The sequence below is a fragment of the Python bivittatus genome, unplaced genomic scaffold (assembly GCF_059951505.1).
Source record: "Python bivittatus isolate LINGU-HERP-01145 unplaced genomic scaffold, Pbiv_v1 ctg000700_np1212, whole genome shotgun sequence".
Taxonomy (NCBI): domain Eukaryota; kingdom Metazoa; phylum Chordata; class Lepidosauria; order Squamata; family Pythonidae; genus Python; species Python bivittatus.
The window spans coordinates 73,695,073-73,715,830 of NW_028277098.1; the positions used below are offsets into that span (position 1 = coordinate 73,695,073).

The 20,758-nt window shown below is 36.7% G+C and overlaps 1 protein-coding gene across 5 annotated transcripts in view; it reads left to right on the forward strand.

Moving 5' to 3' along the window:
• Positions 1 to 236: 236 nt before the first annotated feature.
• Positions 237 to 20,758, forward strand: part of RALGAPB (Ral GTPase activating protein non-catalytic subunit beta) — a 65,262-nt gene continuing 44,740 nt past the window's right edge. For 4 of the 5 annotated variants that reach the window (XM_088128462.1, XM_088128463.1, XM_088128464.1 and 1 more), the window contains exons 1-8: positions 237 to 472; positions 5,847 to 6,049; positions 7,507 to 7,670; positions 9,038 to 9,224; positions 10,110 to 10,241; positions 11,168 to 11,346; positions 16,836 to 16,984; positions 17,115 to 17,325. In XM_088128462.1, coding sequence (XP_087984588.1) covers positions 287 to 472; positions 5,847 to 6,049; positions 7,507 to 7,670; positions 9,038 to 9,224; positions 10,110 to 10,241; positions 11,168 to 11,346; positions 16,836 to 16,984; positions 17,115 to 17,325 — 1,411 coding nt within the window. In that variant the 5' untranslated portion in view covers positions 237 to 286. The remainder of the gene's footprint in view (positions 473 to 5,846; positions 6,050 to 7,506; positions 7,671 to 9,037; positions 9,225 to 10,109; positions 10,242 to 11,167; positions 11,347 to 16,835; positions 16,985 to 17,114; positions 17,326 to 20,758) is intronic. The other variant, XM_088128466.1, reaches the window with a different exon arrangement.

The window sequence follows — 20,758 nt, forward strand, 5'->3', positions numbered from 1 at the left end:
GAATGAAAAGAAGTACTAAAAGGATATTCTTTAGTCTCAGAAGTTTGCTCCTGCTTCAGCAATAAAGCTAATGGGAGGAGTAGATTAAAAAATCCTCAACTGAATAGTGAACCAACTGATGAATAGTCAGTATGCTATTTTATTAGATTATTGGTTTCAGTTCCTGTCTGAATAATTTTATGGGTTGCCACAATCCTTTTTATCCACAATAGTACACAATAACAAATAACATTAACTCTGTTTTCTTTCATTCCACGTACAGTCTACTCTGCAGTATAAAGGCATTATGTACTCAGAGTGGAGGTCTCTACACCTTGTAATTCAAAATGATAAAGGTCATACTAGCGTACTTCATAGTTATCCTGACAATGTGGGAAGAGAGGTGGCAAATGCTGTTGTTCGTCCCCTTGGCCAAATCTTGAATTCATCATCAACGGCTGGAAATGAAAGTTTACTAAAAACCGACAAAGAAGTGAGTACCCATCTGCCCAATTTTTAATTCCACTTTCTGTATGTGTAACTGTCAATAAGTTGGTTTCCATAATTTAAAAATAACAGTGCTGAGAAACAGACATTTGTGTATATTCTGTTAGAAACCATTCCATGGTGAATCTATAGCAGCAGCAAAGTATAATCATTTAAAAATAGATATTGTCTCTAATCTGATTCAGATTTGCAACTAAATCTCTTCTGTTAACTTGACTGGATCTGTGCCACAATAACATATTACAGGTAGTCCTTGAGTTACGACCATTTGTTCAGTGACTGTCCAAAGTTACGGTGGCTCTGAACAAATGGTACTTATGCCCGGTACCCAACGTTATGGCCGTTGCAGGGATCATGCTGTCACCTGATCAAAATTCAGGTGCTTGGTAGCCTGCCCTCACTTACGACTGCAGGGAAGCTTCAACTCCCCCTACCCGCCTATCCCACCCCCATCTCTGCCCTTCTGGCACCCTGCACTCTGTGGTCTCTGCCGCCCTGTGCTCCACCAGCCCCAGCTGACCTTCACCGTCTTTGCTCCCGCTGATGGAGCATGCCTGACCTGGCCCTTTGTGAGGCAGCTGCTGACCATGCGAGGCTTTCTTCCTGAGGTCGCATGTGGCAGTTTCCTTGCAAGACCTGGGGAAAAAGGCCTCGTGAAGGGCCAGGTCAGGCACACCTTGTCAGCAGTGGAACCAAGAAGACAGCAAAGATCAGCTGGGTGGCAGAGTGCAGGGTAGTGAGGGTTGCTGTGGCTGGGGCTTCATGCCATGCTGCTGGGCTAGGGGAGCTGCAGCTTCGTGCCATGCTGCTGGGCTGGGGTGGGTGGCTGCAGCTTCTCAGGGGAGCTGTGGCTTTGTGGTGCTGGGCTGGGGTGGCTGGAGTTCCTGGGGTGGCTGCAGCTTTACACTGCAGCTCAGGAGCTTCTTGAAGCCCCAGAGCTGCGGGTGCCAAGAAGCCCCTGACCTGCAGTGCGGCAAGCAGCCCCAGAGCTGCACAGTTCTGGAGCTGCTTTCCATCCCACAAGGCAGGGGGTGTGGTGGCCAGAAGGGCAGAGATGGGGGGGAAATAGGCGATTGTGGGGAGTTGAAAGGGAGGCAGTTTCTTAGCTTGGAAGAACTGAATCTTGGGATTGGAGGGACCAAGTTGGGAATGGCTTGGAATGGGATGGTTCTTGGCTAACGACCAGTGGGATTCGGTTTACGACAGCAATGGGGGTTGTTGGAAATGCTGTCACTAAGTGATGCAGTCACATGATGTTGAGCTTTATGACCGTATCACTTAGTGCTGGAGATTCTGGTCCTAATTGCTGTCGTAATTCAAGAACTACCTATATTTTGATGAAATATAATTTCAGTAGAATTACAGAAGATGTTTTAGTATTGCAATCCATCATCTAGGACAGCCTACTCTTGATAAATCTACATTAACTTAATGTTATAATTATCAATACTAGTGTCTCAATAATTTTACTTGGTTTTACTCTGTAGCATGTAGGCATTGTGCTAAACGTGTCTTAAATGCATCCAACTGCTATTTTTTTTTTTTTTTATCCATCCCTGGCTTTAGTCCTAGCAGAGGTAAAAGAGCTTATCTCCAACCTGCAGTAATCATAAAACTTTTCCCCCTATCCTGGCACTAAGAAGATACCTGTTTTACAGATATTTGTATTAAGAAAAATATGTGGAGGAAATTATTGCTGTATCGCTGCCCTTTGCTTTGAAAAGCATACAGCTAGAGGTGCATTTCAGCAACTGAGATGACAACTCCATAGGGTAGAAAATGTTCCTTAAAAACAATTTGGCAGATATATTTATGGAAAACGTATGATTTTGCTGCTAGTGACATTTAAAAAATGCCTATTTAGCATACCTACAATTTAATATAATAGGATGGGAAATAGTAACTCAGAACAACCAATATACTTTTTACTTTGTAAAATAATTATGATGTGGTTTTAATAAATTGTCACTTATCACTAAACTACACAAAGAATATTCAGTGGTTGAGTTTACATATTGTGCTAAGCCATATTTAGTTTTAACTGTACTTTAATGAAGAAGCTTAGTGGTCTGGTTCATATCTAAAGCTAAGCTATAAATTATAGTGTACAAACCACAGTGATAGGTACACACAACAATTTTAGTGAATTCTGGCTTTAGTTTGCCATTAGAACACAGTCACCATGTTCATATTGGCTCAGACACTCTATGTTCAAACCGTATAACTCACATGCTGTGCAGCAACTGATGTGATCATTGGTAATTTCAGCATGAACTATAGTTAATTAAGGTTTATATAGAATTTGTTCAATTTTGGAGAATTTCCTCCCTTTCTTACAATTCCCCATTCCTTTGTTCAGGAGACATATGTGTTTAAAGGAATTACATTGTAAAATGGGTGTGTATAGTTGCATATAAATATCTAAACATCCTGGTCGTCAAATATATGAACCCACAAATGAATGGAAGCTGATATAACCACTACATGGTAGAAGATCTTTTTGCAAATTTGAATGCAAACTTACTATCTCTGTATAGTGGTTTACAGATTCAGAATAAGAAAGCAACTGCACAGGAGATGCAGAACTTTGGACATCCTTTCATTAAATACTTTGTAACAAATCTGTCAGTAGAAATAAAAGCTTCTCATTTTCTGAAGTCATTATTAGTCTTTCTGTTTCTTGCTTGGGGATTCCCCCCCCCCCCACTTTTCCTTATAGACCTCTTCTAGCTCAGAAATATTTTAGGGTCACCTTGCATGCATTGCATGTTTGAGATCTTCCCACAGCTTTTCAATAATATTCAAGTCTGGGTACTCTGGAGGCTTTTCTAAAACTTTATGACTGATTTGAAGGTATGTTTCAGATTGCTGTCTTGCAGATCCAACAGCTTTTCAACTTCAGTTTCTTCACTGACTATGTGATATTAGCTTCTAGAATGTCTTGATACCTAGCAGAACTTTTTATTTATTTATTTAAATTATTTAGATAGTCTCTCATCTAACAGCTGTGACTCTGGGCGGTGTACAAAGATTAAAACCACCATAACAATATATAGCCCATAACACCCTGGTTAAAACTACAACTCCCAAAACAAAAAGGCACATTATGAGCAGAGCTCACCTAACCTCCTGGCCCAAATGCCTGGATGAACAGTCAGTTCGTCAGAGCTTTATGAAAGGCTAACAGGGTTGGGGCCATCTGGATCTGTGGAGGGATGATGTTCCACGGGACAGGCATAGCCACAGAGAACATACAACTCCAGGTCCAACAAGATGCCATTGTTCGATGGAAGGAACCAGGAGCATGCCATCCCTGTTAGGGGTGGCAGAACAATGGGGGCAGTCCTGCAAATAGTCTGATCCTATGCCATGTAAGATTTTATAGGTGGCAACCAGCACCTTGAATTGGATCTGGAAACCTACTGGGAGGCAGTGCAGCTTGCAGAGTAGCAGTGTTAACTGCTTAACACTGCTACATTAACATCTTGAGAGATACCAAAAACTGCCTGTGCTGCTATGTTCTGGACCAGTTGCAGCTTCTTAATGCTTTTCAAGGGCAGCCCCATGTATGACATGTTACAGTAATCCACACAGGAGATGACTAAGGCATTAGTTACTGTGACAAGGCTTCCCAGTACAGGAATGGGCACAGTTGGTGCATAAGATGAACCTGTGCAAAGGCCCTCTTAGCCATGGCTCCCACCTGCTTTTTGAGCAGAAAATTGCAAATTGCACACCAGCTCTGATTGGGGAAATGCACCCCTAGGCAGAGTTAAAGAGGAAAATCTCCAGAGCTGGGAGGCCTTAAAATCTACAGTAACCCAGTCTTCCCAGGGTTGAGCCAAAGCCTCTTGTTCTGTATCCAGACCCCCACAGCCTCTGGGCATTGGGAAAGGTTCTCAATAATATTGTTTGGTTGGTCCAGGGCAGAGATGTACAGCTGGGTATCATCATTAGTATATTCTCTTCTACGGGTATCATGAGCATACAGATGATATTGTTCCCCTTCTTCTCTTCTCTGGGTATCATCATCAGTATATTCTCTTCTGTGGGTACCAGGAGCATACTGATGATACTGCACCCCATATCAACAAATGACCTCTCCTAGTGGTTTCATGTAAATTTTAAATAGAAGTGGGGAGAGACTAGAGCCCTGAAGCACCCCCCAAATCTGAGACTACTGACTTGACCAGGAGCCAGCCCTGGAAAAAGGATTCTTTTTCTTCTCCTGTACAATATTTCATATGCTAGTGGCTGCTATGCAGTTCCAAAGTATAATAAAACCACCCATGTTTAATTATTGGCTAGGTATTCTTTTTTCCTCCCCAAATGCTTCACATTTTTTTCTCCAAAAGTATCTTGTGTGGCTGTGGCTGAAAAGTTCAGTTTTTGTTTCACCAGTCCAGAGCACTTTCTTCCTAAAGATTTGAGGCTCATCATTTTGCATACTTGAAACAATTGATTTTTGTAATGGGATCAGAGAAAAGATTTCTCCCTGACAACACTCCGATGCATATCATTGTTGTGTAAACAATACTGTACTAAGGATCTGTGGACAACTACTCTAGCATCAGCTAAACTTTTTAGGATGTCCTTTGCAGAGATCTGTGGGTTCTGTTTTGCAGCTCTGACCAATTTTTGAACAGTCCTAATAGATTTTTTTTGGTCTTCTAGATCTTGCCTTGACTTCAACTATTCCATGTATCTTCTGTTTCCTTGACAATGTTTCTGACACTTGAAATTGCTAGCTGGAAGCATTTAGAGATATTTTTATAGTCTTCCCCTGCTTTCTAAGAGTGAATTATCTTCATTTTCAAATGTTCAGACAGCTGCTTAGAAGAGCCTGTAGTTGTTGAAAGCAGATAGAATAACAATCAGAACTCAAGAGTTAGAAGAGTCACAGTATTTGTTTAGTGTGGAATTGTCATCACCTGATTAATTGTAGACCTAATGAGTCAATCACCTTTGGGCCCTATTTACTTTACAGTACAAAAGAAATAAAGGAACAAAAAAGCACTAAATCAACCAGAAGGCTTTCCAAAGTTCTGTACTTTGCATATTCATCATTTTCTTATTTTGAATCTATAAATACTTGGATGTAAATAGTACGGATTCAAATCTGCAAAACCATGTCATGTTTAACTTTGTACCATGTACAGGCATGTTAGGTTCTATTCACTATGCATTCATTGAAACATACAAACATACGATACAGTTTGTAGCCCACTGCCATACGTAATATTTCTAGACCCAAGTATTTTGAATATAGCTGGTAAAGAACTGAATTCCTTTTTTCAGGCTTGATTGTCTATATTTTTGCCATTGTTAGTATTAATATTGCTGTATTTTTATTTTCTTAGGTAAAATGGACAATGGAGGTGGTTTGCTATGGGCTCACTCTCCCTTTGGATGGTGAGACAGTGAAACACTGTGTTGATGTATATACAGATTGGATTATGGCTCTGGTTTTACCTAAGGATACAATTCCTCCACCTGTTATTAAAGAGCCAAATCTTTATGTTCAGAGCATTCTCAAACATCTACAGAACCTCTTTGTACCTAGGTAAGTAGTGTAGAACAAATAACTTTATGCCTGTACTGTATAATTATTGATCAAGACAGTCCATAATTTAGCCATAGTTTATCTTAAAAGCATAGCTAATAATTGGCTGGTGTGGGTCTTCCGGGCTGTGTGGCCGTGGTCTTGAAGTTTTGTTTCCTAACGTTTCGCCAGCACCTGTGACTGGCATCTTCAGAGTGCAGGAGCACAGACAGGAGCAGTTCTCTCTGTGCCCAGGGTGATGTGACCCTTTTTGTGGGTATTTATAGAGATCGGGGGGGGGAAGGGAGGGGGGGAGATTGGGGGTGTGGGTGGGGTTGGGTTACTGAGTGGCGGCTTGCTTTGGTGTCAGAATCTGTGTGTATCTTCCTGGGGATTAGGCAGGAAGATACACACAGATGCTGACACCAAAACAAGCAGCCACTCAGTAACTCAACCCCACCCACACCCCCAATCTCCCCCCCCTCCCTTTCCCCCCCAGATCTCTATAAATACCCACAAAAAGGGTCACATCACCCTGGGCACAGAGAGAACTGCTCCTGTCTGTGCTCCTGCACTCTGAAGATGCCGGTCACAGGTGCTGGCGAAACGTTAGGAAACAAAACTTCAAGACCACGGCCACACAGCCCAGAAGACCCACACCAGCCATCGTATGCCGGCCGTGAAAGCCTTCAACAATACATAGCTAATAATTGTTTTTAGATTAACCATGTTATTTATTAATTGTAGAAAATTCTTGGTATTTCTTGTTTTAGAAAAGTATTTTAATATGTATTTATGTTTTTGAGTTAGTGAAAATTTTATTCTTTAAAATACTGTTTGCAAATTTTTAACCATCTTAAAGAGGCCTATGTTACAGATCTCTGTCTGCAACAAACTGCCCAGAGTTAATATAAAATACTTAACCTAAAAATGTAATGACCTACATGTTTCAAACTCTTCTTCCGTAACCAAGGTCTCAGAAAGTGGTATATTTTTAGAAGTACTGATAGGTATTTTGAATTCAACTAGGTGGGTCACAGACTGCAGATTATTCTATTGACTGCTGACTTTAGATGCTTTGAAAATCTTTTACTAACCTCTCTTAATGCTGCTGCCAGGCCCTTAAGAGTATACTACAACTAGGGAACAATATTCATATGGAGTTTCATTAATCAGGTTTAATGTCAGGAAATAAGGTATTAGAATAAAGAATCTTGGAAAGGCAATAAGTAGAACTCCCACTCTCATTTAAGAGCTAATTCATTAAGTAAGAGTTTTTGTGAGTTGTGTGGATCTATTTTTCCCCAAATGCAAAACTGAAAGGCTAAGTGCCCTTTTTCCAGATAAGTCTAGTAATTGTAATATCCATTTGCTCTTCATTAGTGATGTTTTGAAATACCCCCTTTTGATTCCCAGCCTCAGTCTTTGCAGATACTTTTTGCAGTTTGCATTGTTAAGGTATGTTTTCTTCTTTATAGGCAGGATCAAGGTTCCAGTCAGATTAAATTGTGTTTGCAAGTTTTGAAAGCTGTCCAGAAATTGGCTCATGAATCAACCATTATGGCTAGAGAAACATGGGAAGTTTTATTATTGTTTCTACTACAGATTAATGATACTCTGCTGGCACCTCCAACAGTACAAGGTTAGACACTTAGCTTTTCCCATTTACTACTTCCAAATAAGTTTTTAGCTAGAAATTGTTTAATTAAGAACATTATCCTGTTTTTTCCTATTGTTTAATACTTTAAAGCATCATAATCATAAAATGATACTGAAATATTAGACATGTTTTCTCTATTCAGTAAGCTGAAAATACATTTTTTTAGATGAATCAATTTTTATCTCCAATTCGTTGATACTAATTTAATGTTTTTAAGGACTTGCGACCGTTGAGATGGACCTATTGTATATTCCAAATATTTAGTCCATAGTTGATATATCCCAGTGGTATCCACTTTAAAAATGTTCTTTAACTTTTGGTAAGAGATAGATTCCATCAGATAAAGCATCTCAGGTACCTTTGAAGTGGCCACGGTGTCTGGCCCATGTTGAGCTGTCAGAGCATGCTTACGTTGAAAATACTGCTACTGTTGTGAACTAGGAAGATGAAATTTAGTCTGAAGCTGAGAAAAATCCTTGATATAACCATTACATAAAAATTGATTTAATGTAACTATCCCAGCTCTACTCATACTTTCCGATAAAACATACTACCACCTATTTTTAAAGTAGAATTCTTCTAAAGAGTTAAACATTTGTGAGCCTCAGACCAAAATCTGGTTTACACCCCATTAGAGCTCAAAGGTTTCTCATGGCACACAGTCCTGGAAATAAAACACTCTTTCTACTACATGTTATTCCAAGAACTTGCCTTAACCTTAATGGAGATAAATAGTAACTTTCCAACAAGGCCCATGCTTTTACTCTATATACATTGGAGTATTTTTCATTGTACATATTTATGGTTGATAAAATATAAGCCCAATTATATTTTTGCAAATCCAGTAAATTAAAACCATCATCAACAAATGGTAATCTTAGTTTAGCTAACGAAATTCTTGGAGATCTATTTTCTGAATAACTTATTGTTCTGAAGAAAATATTTATCTGGGATTAACATTGGGATACCTCTCAAGGCATAATTTAGAAGAGGGAGAATATTCATTTTAATAGCATTAATTATACCCTTCAGGCTTAATAGAATTTTAATACGTCTATTAACATCCAAATCAACCTGTTCTAAAAGTTTCAATGTGTTTATTTCCATATATTTAGAATGGTTTGGGGGAATATAAAGTTCCAACTATTTAATAGGAATATGAAGTTTGCATATAGTTCTGAACAAAGCTGACTATTCTGGTACATGATCATAAAACTATGTCACTGTGCAATGAGCAGTGAGAAGAATTAGTACCTAGATAGATCATAATTAATTGATATTATGAAAATAATAGAGGATTCCTTGCAAGAAAGATTTTTAAAATGTCCTTTGCTTTGTTCCTGTTTTAGGTGGTATTGCTGAGAATCTGGCTGAAAAACTGATTGGTGTGTTGTTTGAAGTCTGGTTGCTAGCCTGTTCTCGGTGTTTTCCCACACCACCTTATTGGAAAACTGCCAAAGAGATGGTAGCAAATTGGAGGCATCATTCTGCAGTGGTAGAACAGTGGAGTAAAGTTATCTGTGCACTTACTGCTAGGTAGGCTATCTCTTTTTTCCTTATTCAGTTTGACATTGCTAAATGATGCAGTTGATATTAATGGTTCAGGAGATTTCCTTGGGCATTGCTCTTTCTATTCAAATTAGCTGTTACTGCACCTGACTTATCACATTTACTATGTGTGAACTTCTGAATTTGTTCTTAAATTTAGTTTCTCTTTAGTTTAGAACTGGGTTCTGGGTGGTCACATATCAGAATGCAGATCAGAGTGCCCCTGATCACTTGTTTTTTGTTTTGTTTTTTGTATGTTAATTTTTTTTCTTTGAAATAGAAAATTGTCAGGTCAGGGAGAGTCATGCAAGATAATTATGTATTATGTCATTTTTACTATTATTATTGTGAAAGGAAAATCTTTTGCTAGGATTCTGAATGGGTGCTAGGTATATTTTTCTGCTTTGGTGGGCCACTACATCACAAGATCTTTGCAAAAAAACATGAATGCATCTTAAGGAGTTTGTGTGTGTGTGTATGGAGGCTACATATAATTATTTTTGTAAACTCTTCCTTTTCATAATCAATGCAGTATTAAGAGTAATACAAACCTCTGCTGTATGAATATTACCATTTGAGCAAGGATGTTTCATGTTGCTATATAACCAGCTAATTCCTTGTTTAAATTTCCTCTTTATTAGAGTACACATCAAGACTTATTACTGCAATTTAGCTTGGTTTAAAAGAAGTACTCCCTGAAATGTATAAGTAGGAAAAGTATAATTAGGTTGATTAGAGTTTGGATCTTTGTATGATATTTGTAAAGTTTTTGTTCAGCAAATGCCTCCAATGAAATATGGATACTAATTATTGTAGGCAGAGTGAAATCAGAATTCCAAAAACTGTTTTAAAAACTACTTTTTTTCCCCCTAGATTGTTGCGTTTTACATATGGACCTTCATTTCCACCTTTTAAAATTCCTGATGAAGATGCAAATTTGATACCTCCTGAAATGGATAATGAATGTGTTGCCCAGACCTGGTTTCGCTTTTTACATATGCTGAGGTATACACAAGAAAAATCATATAATGTTATTAGCAAGTTTACTCAGTTCTGTTATATATGAGTCTTCTTGGATCAAGACTTACTGAAATAAGATGTTGGCCTTGCTATGAAGTGGCTCTTTAATAGGTCAGGATGCAGATATTCAAACTCAATAATAAAATAAAAATAAAATAAAAAGCCAATCTTCTTTATCCAGTGACTGAATACCTTTCATTCTAGAAATAAATTAACCTGTTGAAACATCTGACTTCATTGAAGCATGTGGTATTTTGGAGTTGTCCTCAGAACAGCTTTTGTAGAGTTCTGACTCAAAACATTTTTTCTGGCTACTTTAAAAAATAGTTTTTCTGAAATTCTTCATATCTTTTCAGTTTTTTGCTAATTGTGTTCCTTTCATATAGCTCTATGCACTAAACATTCTAATAATTCCTCCACTGCCTTTATGATTTTAGTGCCTCCCTACATCCACAGCTGTAACATTCTCTTACAATACTGTTGCATTCACATCAGCATACAAATGTCATGGGCCCCTAGGTGATCATAATTAACAATAATTTAAACCTAAGCCCCCAAACACTTTGCCGTCTTTATTAGCTAGGTATTGGATGGGTTGTCTATTACTCTTGGGTCTATCAATTTTTAAACATTTCACCTTCAGGGCATAATTTAAAAAAAATAGAAATCAGTTCTTCATGCAGCACTTTAACTTCATAGATAGTAAGCTTTACGGTAAATAAATTTATCCATTAATATTAAAAATTATAGAATGATTTGCATTCCAAACTTTCAAGAAATTAAACAGTCTTTTAATTTCTTTAAAGGAAAATTTTTAAAGAAAAAGTATTTAGTGTATTATAGGTTTGAGGGGGTTTTTTCCTCCATCTGGTCATTTTGTTCTGATTAAATAATATCATTTTTCTTTGTAGCAATCCTGTGGATTTGAGTAATCCAGCGGTAATAAGCTCTACCCCCAAATTTCAGGAACAGTTTCTAAATGTGAGTGGAATGGCTCAGGAATTGAATCAGTATCCCTGCCTTAAACATCTGCCTCAAATATTCTTTCGTGCTATGCGTGGGATCAGTTGCTTAGTGGATGCATTTCTAGGTAAAGTATTTTAATTGATAAGATGTTGCTTGCCTCTTTTTGTGGTATAGGTATTCAGTTCAGCAGTATGTTGTAGAACTAATTGCATACATGTCAATGCCATTATCTGGACATTTGAAATATATTTTATTTCAAATAGTTGACAACTGTTAGTCCTTTTATGAGCTTCACCTCCCATCTCTGGCTCCTTCTGTCTCTCCTACATACAGCTTCCAGAGAAAAAATATAAGGTAGATGAACTATTTCTAAAACACTGGAAGATCAGAAGGTATATTGCAGGTCCTTGGGTGATCACATTCCCTTTAAGGAGTCCACCCAAGTGTTTTTCTGGTCAGGTTGTTATAGTCTGGCTAATAAGTTCTGAAAAGTAGATTATTAATATACTTAGCAAAATGCCTTGAAATATTTCTTGGTTCCTACTTGAATAATTTGCTTTGAAGAATTTTCAGGATTTGGGGTTGTTAACTAAAACAGTTGCCTGTTTTTGTATGAAACCACAACTTTCAGTAAAAATTGCATATGTCATTTTCCTCAAGAACTGCTTTTTGGATATGTTTCCGTTATGGCATATAATGTAGCAGAAAATACTCTCTCTCTTCTTTAGGAGTTGCTGCACTTACAATCAATGGGTGTGAAAGATTACCCAGATATGGTATTAAAACTTGTTGCACTGTCTTGGGTGCCAAGAATCTCAGGAGATGGGTAGTGATTTTAACAGTGGTTGGGGTTTGAATCAAATTTTGGAAAGGTGCAGTATTCTGTCATGATAGTTTCTTAGTACTGTATAAATTGATATATTACTATTGTAATAAAAACACTTAAAATATAGTATTCTGTTTATTTTTTTTAATTGTTATACAGACTTTCTTTGCTATAAAATGAGCTTCTTTTCACTGTTGTAGATTATGTATTTCCAGAAGTACTGTGTATATATATTAAAAAGTACAACTACCAATCCTTAGTATCTTTTACAGTCATGTTAATAAGTTTCTCTCTCACACTGCAACAAGATTAATAGTCCTAATTTATTTTAATAACATTAGCGTACTTCTATGCTGGAACATATTAAGAGATGTTCAAAATGTTTAAATATTGAGAAATAGAGAAAAAAATCTCATATAAATTAAATTCTTTGAAATATTCATGGAGGGATGGCTTGAATAAAGGGGAAGAATGCTTTCTATGGGGCATTAAATGGAATGCTTTAATAATTTGAAAAGGACAGTATATAATTCAAAACCTGAGAGGGGTGGCAGAAATGAATATTAAAATAGCAACTGCAGTTTAGTACAGATAAATATAGAATGATTCATGTTAGGCAAAATTCCTAACTTCACATATTTGCTGATTGTGATTGAGGTAGTGGGAACTCAATGCGAAAGTTTTGAGGTTATGGTGATATGAATTCAGTGTGTGACTGCTATAAAAGAAAAAGAAGATACAGATCCCATGTTGGGATAACTAGTAAAGCTTTAAAGCTGGCGCTAGCCTAATCTTTGTATTATATATACTTCTGGTCTTTGCAGTGTGATACTGTATAACAGAAAAAGGTACAGAAAAGGCATTTGCCTGATCAAAGCACTGGGAGCAGTTTTCTTACGAGAAAAGGGTACGGTATAGCTTCAAAAACAGGTGACTGAGGGAAGGCATGATGGAATTATATAAAATTATTCTTGCAGAGGAAAGCATTGCTATAATTCCAGAATATGGAATCATCTACTGCAATGATTTTCAACTGTTGATACACAGGACTAGTTAGGTAGAGTGTAGAGTGAAACCATAAAACTTACTGGGAATGATAAATATTATAAAGAATGACTGCAAATATATTTTTAAGAAGTAGTCTTTCTATTATGATGGGATCTACACCCTCTGACAGAATTATTGGTGGGTCATAAGATGTAAAAATCTGAGAACCACTGATTGAATGAAAAAGAAGAGTGGGAATTTCAGGACAAATAAAATTAGATTACTTCACAGTGTGCTCTGGAATTTGCTACTACAGAATTTGCTGATGCCATCCTCTTTGCTATATTTAAAAGGAGATAAATATGCAGAGACTAAGGCATTCAGTAATTGGTAGTTATGATGGCTGTGCATTCATAACTGCACTGTTAGAGGTAGAATACTGCTGAATAGGAGCTGATGGGGAGCATGACCAGGATGATGGTATTATACTCATGTCTAATTTATGGGTTTCCAGTTGGCATCTGAGTATAGATTCCTGGACTAGCTAACCCAGCAAAGCTGTTATACTATTAATTATACTATTAATGGAAAACACAGGCTGAAAATAAGCAAATCCAACTATAGCTGTTCCATTTTAGTATTTATCTTATAATGAATTAATTCACTGTCACATCCTACAATAAATGAAAATGGATTATGGAGGAATATAATTAAATTGTGTGGACCTTTTTTGCAGAATGCTATTTAAAGCTTATTGCAGTATGAGAGAGCTACACTTATGATTAAAGTTAATGAGAGAGCTACACATGATTTAATTATTAGAAATTAAATTAATTTCTAATAATTAACAAATAATAAAAATGGATTTTTCTAATCCAAATTGTGCGTTTAACTCATGATTAATGCAAAATTTGCATTAGAAAAATAAATTTTTATTATTTGTTAATTATTAGAAATTAATTCAATTAAGTTAATGTAATTATTAGAAAAATCAATTATTTTTTATTACTTCTGTTAATTTAAACATAATTATTTGTTAATTTAAAACTCATGAAAGCCCAAACTTTTGAATAAATGTTTCTTTAGTAACAGAATACTGCTTCTTTCTGTTTGTTAAACTAAGACAAACAGATCTGTTTCAATTGTGCTGATTGTAATACCAAGGCACATAGAAGAGAACTCTTAATCACTTGTAAATTGTTTGTCCTTTTATCTGTAGATTAAGGTTTTTTCCCCTAATATTCTGAATTGTGGATGAAGAATTGTGACTTGCATCTGAGATTTGGAAATGACATCAAAATAGTGAGCTCTGGAAATGCAATGGTCAAGATCACTTTGATACAGAAAAAAATACACCTTTGTTCCCCTGGCCTGCTATAGCAAACTCACAGGGGTGCCATGGGATTGTGAACTACTAGCTTGAGGTAGTTCACAGTTTTGGCTTAGGGCCACCATGAAAAAATTAGAGACACCTAGGGCACCATGAAAAGTGAGAAAGTTTGGGAACCTCTGCACTCTACCCTAGATCTAGAGAACCATGCACAGCTTAGTGTTGGAAGCAGCTTTTCTATACCTATAGATTAGACTTCCATGTAATTTGGCTGCTTATCCATCACTTTCAGCCAACCAGATTCCTCAGCCATCAGGAGAAGTTTTATCAAAGGTTCAGAAAGTTGCTGAGGGCCTCTTTTCTTGTGCATTTTTTGAATCCTCCAATTCCATATATAAAACAAAAAAAACCAATTAAGGGCATAATTTTACGGGAAAGAGCTAGAAGGGACTGCAAAAAGCTGAGGAGCTTTCCTGTGCTTATTCCTTATGCTCATTAAATTGGGAGTAAGCTGTAGCAAAATTGACTTCTGAGGATTATGAACATAAATGAGATTCCCTTAAAATGGTTTGGGGAATGTTCATGGGCAATTTGTTCTTTGATGCAGGAGGATTTTGCTACAAATTTGTTTCTAAAATGGGAAGAATGAAGTTTGGCTCCTATGTTAATAATTTTTAATCTTTGCTACAATAAAGTTGAATTTTATGTATTGTATTTTAAAAATAAATATTTAAACATTGCATTTTCAAGCCTCAAGTTACACTAATATTTTGTAGCTGTATATCAGGAGTGGGGAATTGGAGGCAAATGGTTGCATGCAGCTCCGGGAATACCATTTGTGGTCCCCAAAATATCTTGAGATCCCATTGCCAAAGTTCAGCAACAAGATGATTTTGGGTGGGCTAATTTTTAATTAATTTTGTAGTTTGGGGACAGTGTTGTTGGGAAGGGGATGAAAGTGTAATATCTGCATGAGGTAAAATGCTTTTATTATGATTCCTGAACCCTTCCCTTAACAAATTTTGGCCCTTCATTTCAGTAACACCATTGGAGGCTAAATTTTGGCTTCAGTTGCCAACTCCAGCTGAAACCTGTCCTGGAGATGTTCTCTTTTCCAGTAATTGTGTCTCTGTGACACATGTGTGTGGATATATGTGTATCTGTTTATATACCTCTGTGAAGCCACACTCCCAAATATACCCAGGGCCAGGACAAATATATATATATATATATATATATATATATATATATATATATATTGAATTAATAACTACCAATTGAAATTAATTTCTTGTAAAATAAGGTGCTCTATTTATTATGTTAATTATTTCTGACAAAAACAGCAAAACAAACAAACAGAATGGAAATGGAGTACGAGGAAGTGGTAACTGCATGCAAAAGGGAAGGAAGAAAAAAGGGCAGGATAGGAAAAAAAAAACAAGAGAAACCCTGTTTAGCCGTTTCAAGAAGGGCTAATCACTATGTCCTCAATAATGAGTAATTATCAGTGGTGGCCAGCTTTTCAGCATTGATCTCCTGTCCATTTCTTTATTTTCAGCAGCTTCTAGGGCTGTCCAAAGTATTCAAAAGGGCCAAAACACTCCTTGAAGCACTAAAACAGCCATGGTCTCAACTCTGCTGGTGGTTCCAGTGGAAGTGTTACCTGTTCACAGACACCCATGTGGAAAATTGAGAAAATCCTTTGAAGCAACTCATGCTCAGCCTTCCAGAGCACATGGTTGATTTAATGCATCAAAGAGGGTACTTCGCTTGGCGTATAGTGAAGTGCCCCTTTTGAATGCTTTTAAACCATAACAGCTTTTTCTATTCTGATCAGTATTTTAAGATTGACTTCCTCAATTTACAGGTAATTATTTGAGGGATAAAACTTGTCTTAAATATGGTAATATGAAAATAAGAAATGAAATGTTTGCAAAAGTATGCTGCAAATACTTTGAAAGTAGAGCATCCTATCACTGCATACACTTAGGAATAATTGTTTCATTGATCCTCTTTTCACATTCAGTATATAAGGATTTTTTTCCATGAATGCCTGGTCAGTTCACTTCCACTAGTTTTTGCTTAGCTTACCACTCTGAAGAATGTTTGACTAGGTATAAGAAAGCTGTGTGTATCATTTTTAACATTATTACATATGTTAAAGATAGATCATTCTCTTAAAATTTTAAAGATGGCTGTTAACCTAGTTAGGAAGAAAAAAACTTTCAGTTTTTCCTCTTTGTTTCTATAGTTTTCTTATTGTTTTCACTGTATATGTTCAAATCTGGCTATGTTTTAAGAAGAAATACTATATGTAATTTCAAAACTTTCATCTCTTTCTAATCTTAGTAAAAAATTAATTCTAAAATGAGATATATTTAACACTAGAGCTAGTGTGTGTATATTTCTAAAAATACACCATAGGATTTTAGGTAGAACTTCAGGTTCAAATTGATGTTATATTTTTCAGGTATTTCAAGGCCTCGCGCTGATAGTGCTCCACCTACACCAGTAAATAGATTGAGCATGCCCCAAACTGCAGCTGTTAATACAACCCCACCTCATAATCGGAGACATCGTGCTGTAACTGTGAATAAGCCAACAATGAAAAACAGCACAGTAAGTCTTTATCCTTAGCAACAGCTATGTTTTTGTAATATTTCCAATAATAAAGATAACTGACATTATTACATTATAAGCAGGTATATGATTAAAGTTCTAAACAAATGCTTTTTTTTCATTCAAATAGGCTAACACTGCTCATGCTTCCAAACACCAGCCATCTTCTACTTCTCCACTGTCTAGCCCAAACCAGACTAGTTCTGAACCTCGACCGTTACCTGCCCCTCACAGGCCAAAAGTTAATAGTATCTTGAACCTCTTTGGATCGTGGCTGTTTGATGCAGCCTTTGTTCATTGTAAGCTTCATAATGGAATAAACAGAGACAGCAGTATGACTGGTAAATATTTCAATCAATTCTATAGACCTCATCCTCTTTGTTGGCATTAATGTGTTTGGCTAATCAAAATTAAAACTGGACAAAATAGTATGATTAACATGTCAGTGTGAAATACTACATTGTTTAATATAAATAACATTTTGATTTTATTGACAAGGGACTGTAACAATTAAAAGTCAAATTTTGAAGTTGGATCACTTATTTTTACTGAAACTTGAAAGATGACTTCTACAGCCATATTGGCTGAGAGAAAGTGACATGAGGGGAATTGTTTATGCCTTTAAAAAGTATTACTTCAAAAGCAGATTTCCTAACTGAATAATTTCAAGCAGTTAATTAGTAGAATGGGTGGCAAGCACTATAATAGGATGTGTCTGCATTGTTTGATCATTGCTTGAATTTGTTTTTCAGAATTGGTATTTGGGTTTCTGTCAGAATTCCTGTCATGAAATCTATGCATTCCAGTGTTTAGTTAAATTCTTTAGCTTCAAGGGTTCTGTAAACCTGTAGTTTTCAAATCTTTGATAATCAGTTTTATTTTATCTGACCTTCTCATAGTTTTTTTAAATGTCCATATAAAACTGGACGTAACAGAAATGATGTATACAGGGTTAAACAAATTATTCACAACCAATATATGTTTCATTGTATTAGTTTACAGTTCCACTGTTACTATGCCAAACCTGACTGCTGTCTGTTGGGGCAAGACATTTCTAACTGAATAAAGCAATTTATAACAAAAGAAATAGTAATAAGTGGGGTTTAGTCAGCTATAATTCCAGCTGTTAATATTTTATTGACAGTCTTTTTATACATATCTAGAAAATACAGATTTTAATATATTGCATGTGTAGATTCAAAAGGTATTTTGTGGAGAATAACATTTCATTATTATAGTGCTTGCCTTCTTTAACAAAAGCACAGAAGTTGTATCCATCAGAGATATCCATATAGACTTAACAAAAATATAAGTTGAATTGCAAACACTCTCAGGTTGAGGGAAGAATTACATATCTGTCTGTCTGTCTGTCTGTCTATCTATCTATCTATCTATCTATCTATCTATCTATCTTTATTTTATTTATTTATTTATTTATTTGGAAAAATTATATAAAATTTCTTGGGATGAATTATTTATTTTTTATTTGTTGATTTGTTTAGATCTTGGGACTCACTCTAAAAGTGCAGTCTGCTTCACACTAAGCTATAATTTACATATCACAGTGGTTGAGTTCACATATTTCACACAAAGCCAAGCAAACTATGTTTTAGTGCAACATGTGAGTACACTCTCTGGATTAATCACACATAGAGTAAATCCATTGAAATCAATAAGATTTAATTCAATCATGATTGATTTATCTCTGTTTAAACTCATAAAAAATTCTTTAAGTAGAATTAATATTTGAACTAACTTGTTATCTTAGAATTTGCAGCAGCTCTCCTCCTTCCTCCATGGCCGGTACCAGTTGGTGCTGGTAGGGGAGGAAGGGTCCAGCTGTAGGGTCCTGTTATGTGGGGTGCCTCAGGGCTCAGGTCTGTCTCCCCTCCTATTTAACATCTATTTAAAGCCACTGGGTGAGGTCATTTGGCAGTATGGGGTTTGGTATAATCAATATGCTGATGATATCCAGTTATACATCTCTACCCCATGCTGGGCAAGTGATGCTGTTGGTGCACAATTTGGGGGTCCTCCTGGACTTGTGATTCCTGCTAGAAGAGCAGGTGGCAGCCATGGCTGGGGGGGGGCTTCTTGTCTCATCTTGTCTCATGTCAGAAATGCAGGAACTGGAAGGGGGGCCTTTGCATAAATTCAACTCGTATGCAAGTTGTGCCCATTCATGAACTAGGACACCATTGCTTGTGGTCACTCATGCCTTAGAATAGAGGATATAAGGAATAGCCTTGAAGGACAGGAGGAAGGGTTACTATCAAGGTAATGGTCAGATAAGAGGGGCTTGAACCCAGTCCAAGAAATTAGTTTGAGTAAATGTCTCAGAAAGGCCCCTCCCTAGTTCACATGAATATAAAGTAAGGCGGGGGAGGGATGCACATTCAGACTTAAGATTCTGTTACAATAAAAGTAGTCCTGACCTATATGGCATTGGTTTCTTAGTCTGATCTACCTTGTTGAGCTGAGACTTAGTCACCTTCCAATTGCAGTAATTGAATTACTGCAACACACTCTACGTGGGGTTGCCCTTGAAGGCCATCTGGAAGCTGCAACTGGCCCAGAATGCAGCAATGCATGAGTTATGCAGCTATTGTGTGAGCTGCACTGGCTCCTAGATCCTTTCCAAATGCAATTCTAGGTGTTGGCTATCACCTTAAAAGCCCTACAGGCTAGGTTATTTGCAAGACCTCTTCCCGCAAAGATACCTACCCATTCCCACTAGGTCAGATAGGTTGGCCACCCCAGGCCCCTCTCTTAAATGCTGTCATCTGATAGGACCTCAGAGGCACACCTTTTCTGTAGCTGTCCTAGCCCTTTGTAAGAGTTTCCCACTAAGATTCAAGGACTCCCCATTCTTTTAGCCTTCCAGAAGTCCATGAAGACCTGGCTCTTTCCCCAAGCATTGGGCTAGGGTGGGAGTTGAGCCAGGAAGTTAATGGTTGGTCTGGTGCCTAGTGGGAAGGTTGTTCTGTTTGTATTCTGGTTTTGTTGGTTGTTGTGAGCCACCTAGGATGACTATGTGAGATAGGCGGCCATATAAGTTCTTGAAATAAATAAATTCTGACTAAAAAGGAATAAGCAAGCATGGCAAACTCGCTTATGTTATATTTAGGCCAGAATTCTTGATATCTTCTACTTTTAATAAGATAGAATCATAAGGCAATACAAATCCTATTACTGAACACAAATACAGTCATTATTTAATTATTTGAAGAAAGAACAAAATCAGTACCAATGCCAGTAAAGCTACTTCCAATATTGTTTTATTTTAAAGGTTAGTATTTCAAGCTTTAAGAAATGCCTTTAGGTGCGTTGAGGCCATACTGTCTTTCGTTGGCATGTTTCACTGCTTCACTGGATTTTAATTATATAATTAAAATTAAGTTTGAGATATTCAAGACAGTAACAGAATGAAGCTTTAGGTTCATTGGGTTTTTCTAGCTCAGTAAGAGTACATCATGTTGCTATAACTCAGAATCACATCACAAAATATTTTGTCGTAGCTTGTGATTCTGTTTTCTGTGGAAAATATAGTCACTGACTCCACCCTCGCTGTAAAATTTTCAAGCCTTTACTATAATAGCAGTAAATTTATTTAAATAGCATTTATTTGTATTTAAACATATGATACTAGGATACTAAGAATTTGTAAGTGAAATGGAGATCTCTTTGCTTTTTCCATATGTTTTATATATCATATGTTTCATATTGTAGGTGTTCTAGTACTTGGTCTAATTTGTATTGTGCAATATTTAGCTG